This window comes from Culex quinquefasciatus, chromosome 3, assembly GCF_015732765.1.
Source record: "Culex quinquefasciatus strain JHB chromosome 3, VPISU_Cqui_1.0_pri_paternal, whole genome shotgun sequence".
In the NCBI taxonomy this organism is placed as follows: domain Eukaryota; kingdom Metazoa; phylum Arthropoda; class Insecta; order Diptera; family Culicidae; genus Culex; species Culex quinquefasciatus.
In genome coordinates, this window is record NC_051863.1 from 35,434,550 (window position 1) to 35,441,699 (window position 7,150).

At 30.2% G+C, this 7,150-nt stretch overlaps 1 protein-coding gene across 1 annotated transcript in view; it reads right to left on the reverse strand.

The window, feature by feature from the left end:
- LOC6054205 (putative gustatory receptor 28a) overlaps positions 1 to 6,083 on the reverse strand; it is a 6,672-nt gene extending 589 nt beyond the window's left edge. Inside the window, exons 1-6 of the mRNA XM_038260735.1 lie at positions 5,697 to 6,083; positions 5,393 to 5,637; positions 5,195 to 5,336; positions 4,950 to 5,129; positions 4,782 to 4,850; positions 4,283 to 4,369 (exon numbers count right to left, since the gene is read on the reverse strand). Coding sequence (XP_038116663.1) covers positions 4,283 to 4,369; positions 4,782 to 4,850; positions 4,950 to 5,129; positions 5,195 to 5,336; positions 5,393 to 5,637; positions 5,697 to 6,083 — 1,110 coding nt within the window. The remainder of the gene's footprint in view (positions 1 to 4,282; positions 4,370 to 4,781; positions 4,851 to 4,949; positions 5,130 to 5,194; positions 5,337 to 5,392; positions 5,638 to 5,696) is intronic.
- Positions 6,084 to 7,150: the final 1,067 nt, after the last annotated feature.

Below are 7,150 nucleotides of genomic sequence, written 5' to 3' on the forward strand. Positions count from 1 at the left end.
GCTCGATCCTACTGTGACAGAGTGCCAGCCAAAAAAAAGGGTCTCACAAGCCTTGTTTCTGTTCAAAATTCGCTTGAATGCTTCCGATTTTTTGAGCGAGTCAGAAACGGGAGCTCAGATCGAGTGTACGGAATGCGATCGAATTCCAGTGGAATGTGCAAAACTAAAAGCTAAAAGCTAAAAACTAAAAACTAAAAACTAAAAACTAAAAACTAAAAACTAAAAACTAAAAACTAAAAACTAAAAACTAAAAACTAAAAACTAAAAACTAAAAACTAAAAACTAAAAACTAAAAACTAAAAACTAAAAACTAAAAACTAAAAACTAAAAACTAAAAACTAAAAACTAAAAACTAAAAACTAAAAACTAAAAACTAAAAACTAAAAACTAAAAACTAAAAACTAAAAACTAAAAACTAAAAACTAAAAACTAAAAACTAAAAACTAAAAACTAAAAACTAAAAACTAAAAACTAAAAACTAAAAACTAAAAACTAAAAACTAAAAACTAAAAACTAAAAACTAAAAACTAAAACTAAAAACTAAAACTAAAAACTAAAAACTAAAAACTAAAAACTAAAAACTAAAAACTAAAAACTAAAAACTAAAAACTAAAAACTAAAAACTAAAAACTAAAAACTAAAAACTAAAAACTAAAAACTAAAAACTAAAAACTAAAAACTAAAAACTAAAAACTAAAACTAAAACTAAAAACTAAAAACTAAAAACTAAAACTAAAAACTAAAAACTAAAAACTAAAAACTAAAAACTAAAAACTAAAAACTAAAAACTAAAAACTAAAAACTAAAAACTAAAAACTAAAAACTAAAAACTAAAAACTAAAACTAAAAACTAAAAACTAAAAACTAAAAACTAAAAACTAAAAACTAAAAACTAAAAACTAAAAACTAAAAACTAAAAACTAAAAACTAAAAACTAAAAACTAAAAACTAAAAACTAAAAACTAAAAACTAAAAACTAAAAACTAAAAACTAAAAACTAAAAACTAAAAACTAAAACTAAAAACTAAAAACTAAAAACTAAAAACTAAAAACTAAAAACTAAAAACTAAAAACTAAAAACTAAAACTAAAAACTAAAAACTAAAAACTAAAAACTAAAAACTAAAAACTAAAAACTAAAAACTAAAAACTAAAAACTAAAAACTAAAAACTAAAAACTAAAAACTAAAAACTAAAAACTAAAAACTAAAACTAAAAACTAAAAACTAAAACTAAAAACTAAAAACTAAAAACTAAAAACTAAAACTAAAAACTAAAAACTAAAAACTAAAACTAAAAACTAAAAACTAAAAACTAAAAACTAAAAACTAAAAACTAAAAACTAAAACTAAAAACTAAAAACTAAAACTAAAAACTAAAAACTAAAAACTAAAAACTAAAAACTAAAAACTAAAACTAAAAACTAAAAACTAAAAACTAAAAACTAAAAACTAAAAACTAAAAACTAAAAACTAAAACTAAAAACTAAAACTAAAAACTAAAAACTAAAAACTAAAAACTAAAAACTAAAAACTAAAAACTAAAACTAAAAACTAAAAACTAAAAACTAAAAACTAAAAACTAAAAACTAAAAACTAAAACTAAAAACTAAAAACTAAAAACTAAAAACTAAAAACTAAAAACTAAAAAAAAACTAAAAACTAAAAACTAAAAACTAAAAACTAAAAACTAAAAACTAAAACTAAAAACTAAAAACTAAAAACTAAAAACTAAAACTAAAAACTAAAAACTAAAAACTAAAAACTAAAAACTAAAACTAAAAACTAAAAACTAAAAACTAAAAACTAAAAACTAAAAACTAAAAACTAAAAACTAAAAACTAAAAACTAAAAACTAAAAACTAAAAACTAAAAACTAAAAACTAAAAACTAAAAACTAAAAACTAAAACTAAAACTAAAAACTAAAAACTAAAAACTAAAAACTAAAAACTAAAAACTAAAAACTAAAAACTAAAAACTAAAAACTAAAACTAAAAACTAAAAACTAAAAACTAAAAACTAAAAACTAAAAACTAAAAACTAAAAACTAAAAACTAAAAACTAAAAACTAAAAACTAAAAACTAAAAACTAAAAACTAAAAACTAAAAACTAAAAACTAAAAACTAAAAAAGATCGGAAGAGCACACGTCTGAACTCCAACTAAAAACTAAAAACTAAAACTAAAAACTCAAAACTAAAACTAAAAACTAAAAACTAAAAACTAAAAACTAAAAACTAAAAACTAAAAACTAAAAACTAAAAACTAAAAACTAAAAACTAAAAACTAAAAACTAAAAACTAAAAACTAAAAACTAAAAACGAAAAACTAAAAACTAAAAACTAAAAACTAAAACTAAAAACTAAAAACTAAAAACCTCAAAACTAAAAACTAAAAACTAAAAACTAAAAACTAAAAACTAAAAACTAAAAACTAAAAACTAAAAACTAAAAACTAAAAACTAAAAACTAAAAACTAAAAACTAAAAACTAAAAACTAAAAACTAAAAACTAAAAACTAAAAACTAAAAACTAAAAACTAAAAACTAAAAACTAAAAACTAAAAACTAAAAACTAAAAACGAAAAACTAAAAACTAAAAACTAAAAACTAAAAACTAAAAACTAAACACTAAAAACTAAAAACTAAAAACTAAAAACTAAAAGCTAAAAACCAAACTAAAACCTTAAAACTAAAAACAAGTGCCTAGAAACTAAAAATCTCAAATTTTGCCCAAAAATCTATTGAGTAATTTTATGCCATCTTACTCAGCAGTTTCCCCGACCCCTCTTAAATTTTCGTGAAACTTTGTCCTAAGGGGTAATTTTTGTCCCTGATCACGAATCCAAGGTCCGTTTTTTGATATCATCCCCACCGTACGACCCCTTCCATTTTTGAACATGCGAAAAAAGAAGTGTTTTTCAATACTTTGCAGCCTAAAACGGTGATGAGATAGAAATTTGATATCAAAGGGACTTTTATGTAAAATTAGACGCCCGATTTGATGGCGTGCTCAGAACTGAAAATTAAAAATTATTTTTTTCAATTGTCTGCTTTACAACTTTGTAGAACATTGTAACACTCTATAAAATAACCGAGCAAAGTGAAAAATACAACGAAATTTCAAAATGAAAAAAATTGTACATTAAATTTCCCTTTAAATAACATGTTCCAAAATTGTTACAGTTTAGTAACGGAAAATGGCAGAGCTTTAAAAACTTTTTTAGTGTTTTATTTTTTCGAAGAAAAAAAAAACGTTTTTTCGGAATTCTGAGTACGCTATCAAATCAGGCGTCTAATTTTACATAAAAGTCCTTTTGACACCAAATTTCTATCTCATCACCGTTTCAGGCTGCAAATTATTGGAAAACACCTCTTTTTTCGCATGTTCAAAAATGAATGGCAACTTTTCCGATTTTACCCCTATCAGAAACAAACATTAACTATACACGATAAATGCAAATTTAAATATCATAAATAAAACAAGAAAAACATGAGAAGTAAAGTTTTTTTGGAACAAAAGTTGCTCAAAAAGATCTAAACAAACAGGAAAAATAAAAAAAATTCTACGAAAAAAATACAGAATCGTCCGTGGGATTATTCAATTCACAGTTCAAATCCAAATGATATTGAAAAGTATTGATTTTCAATATAAGTGCTGAAAAGTCCATCTTTATAGCACTCATTTGAGTTTTGAACAGTAGATTTTTTCAGCACTTGTATCGAATGGTATTACTTTTCGATTCTGTTATTTTTGATGAAGATAAGTAAGCCGTTTCGTCATTCGAGAATGACATGAAAAGTAAGTAGTTTCAAAATGGAGTTGTAAGAAAAATATTATCAAATCAAAATTTCAACCTAACGTTTATAATGTTTGTTGCACTATGCTCTGGAAAGTTGACTAATGCAACAAAAAACGTTTTATAGCTACAAAATTGAAGGGCAAAAAACTGAAAAATGAGCATCGCAAAAAGAAACCATGGCATTGTAAAAATAGTTTAATGAAAATAGTATCGATGGAACCACCCAACAGTACGTCATGGCGCCTGCCAAAATTCAAGATACTTTGATATCCTGCTTGACGATGCATTTCATAGTTTTTGTCACTAGCAAACTGTACCATTATTTGAGTTGTCTATGTTGACTTTTCCAACAATGGTAATTTGAGAAATTTTCCACCCAAAAGCGCACATTGTGTACACAAAAGCAGCACCACACCCACACACTCTATCACACACACACACACACACACACACACACACACCCACAGAAGCAGGCAAACTCACCGAGTAAACGAGACTCCAATCGAACGGAAACAATCCGCATGTTAATGTCGGTGATCTATGGCCCAGTTGCATTAAAAACAGGCTCAGCTATTGGTTGTTCCAGAATTTTGACGGTTTTTTTTTCCCGGGAGAGTGCACGCAGCAACAACAACAAAGTGGTACAAAAAAGACGAGAAAATCGGCGCGTTAAAGCTAAATTGATTCGAAACGGGGCTTACAGTTTAATTGATTTATTGAACCTTGTTCCGACGGGGACCGAGTTGAACGGAAAACAGGACGGGGTGGTTCAAGGGTGGTCAATTTGAATTGGGAGGATTTTGGGAGGCAGATTATTTGATGGTGTTCTATCATGGGTGATGAATATTTGGTTTAAATTTTGGGTAAAATTGATCACTGAATAAAATTAGGTTCTCTACGCAAAAAAACATCAAAATTTCTAGTCGCACCTGTAACAACTAGAGTTATGACACAGCGTTAATCATTCCGTCCGAATACCCACCATCTCGATTATTTCCGCGTCGGTGCTCGAATCGATGGCCCGGTCAATCAATTTGGCCGTGTTCCTGCCCTGAAAAATGGACACCAATTTGTCAACTCGCGTCACCTAGCTCTATGTCGAGCTTTTCATGCATAATTTGCCCTCCCCGAAACGAAAAAAAAACCTTACCAGGTGTCTAACGGTGCTGCCGACCGCCACTATCAGCAGAATGCTCATGATGTAAAAAACGCTCCAAACCAGCGACGCGGTGGAAAAGTCAAACACCGAGTTGTTCTCCTTGATGAACAGGATCACGCCGAAGGCGAAAAATAGCAGGTAGACGAACGATCCCGCTACGGTGATCATGACCTGAGATTTCAAAAACGAATTTTGTTAAATTTTGCAAATTGCTTGAAGTGATTTTACAAACTGACCTGCATGCTGTAACAGAAATTAACCGTTTCGGTCAAGTCACACAGCTGGTCGTAGATCTGCATGTATTGACGAACTGTTTGGACAAAGTCCTTGCCCCTCACCTGGATAATCTTCGGATTTCCGCTACCTTGGATGTCTCTTCTACAAATCGATCGCGTTAATTCAAATGATTAAATAGGGTTAGCTCAAACAAGTACTCCATCACCGAGTTGAGAGCCCACAGCCGCAACCACACGAGACTTCCGGCGATCGAGTAGATCGTTACCAGCATCATCAGGCTTGCGTTTGAATATAGAAACGTACTGAACTCCCACAGCTCAAATCCCACGTCCAGGACGTGACCAATGTTCAGAACGCCCATGAACACGAACGACACCAGCGAGAATCCAATCATGGCCAGGTACATCTCCGTGTAGTACATGTTAGCTCCCAGGGCAAGGAGCTGCGTGAATACAGGACATGTCACAAATCACACCAACTTAAAACTTCGCCATTACCAACCTGTTGATCCACCTTGAACACGTTCACGTACAGCGACCAAACCTTGTCCCGGTACAGGAAGTTCCACACGATCCCGAACAGCACCGTCAAGTAGCACGTGAACCACATCAGCCGGCTACCGATCGAGAGCAGGGGGGAAACGTCCACCGGACGTTCCACAACCGTGATATTAATCGTCCACAGCGTTACGACCACCGCCAGACAGACCAGAAACCAGGCCCGGTCAACGGCGGTGGTGCGGGTTTTCCCCGACTCGAGCTCGCCGGAGATCGAGAAGCACGCGTACCCGTTCACTTTGAGGAACAGATAGTGCAGGATCATGCACTCGAAGATGTTACGCTTGGGGAACTTCCAGATCAGCGGGATACTACGCAGCGTGCCGGTCATTGTGGCGAGATGGTGGTCGATTGAGGTTAAGGGTTAACTGCGCTTCTCAGTTTATATAGGTGATATCTTGTTAAATATTTATAACTGCAAGCAGGGATACGTGTAATCATCCAAGAAGATGATTAATTTCGAACGAATAACGCCTTAATTTGTAGTTGTCACGTTCCATAAACGCATGACTGTGAATGACTCTTGCTTCATGAATGAAAAACAGTTTTGGTAGGTATTGGTTGAGCCAGCCTTTTTGGTGAACAGAAATTGGAGACACTAAATCGCAGAAAGTCATAGAAGGATACGATAGAAAAATATCCGACTCTACAGCCCTGTAGAAATGATGCAGGAAAATACTCAATATTTTCACACAACTACGTATTTTCGAAAAAGTACTTAAAATTTCATTTTTTTTACAATATCAAACGATCGAGATTTTTTTATTCATTTCCAAAATAATAACTTTTTTTTAAATACTCCAAATTAAAAAAATACTAAGGATTTTAAATATGTTTTGTCACAACTTCCCCAATTAAAAAAAAAACGTAGTATATTGTGGAAATTTTGAGTGCCGTAAACCGGGGTGACTTTGATAGGATTTCAATTTGTTTTTGGAATAACAGGTAAGGTTTTACTCAAGATTATTATTTTTAAAACATGTACTGGGGTAGGCCACACAAAGTTCATGCACTATTTTGGAAAAAAATATTTTTCAATAATGTTTAGAAAAATAGTTACCTTAAAAATTCATAGTTTCAATTCCAGGGTGACTTTAATAGTCATAGTTTTTGTTGGTAACATCATATTTAAGATGTTCAAACTTTATTTGTACGTTAAATGTACCATCACTGAAGTTGCTGATATTGCTTTTAAGAAAAAAATCAATGTTTATATTTAGTTAACTAAGTTTATTATCTAAAAAGTCGGAATTTTGCCTGAAATTTGTAGAAAATAGTTTTGTTTATAAAATTATCGATTTATATTGCATTTTATACTGAATTCGAAGCACTAATCACAAAATTTCACATTTCACATGAAATTTGTTCAACTTAAATTGCCTATGAATTTGTATTTTT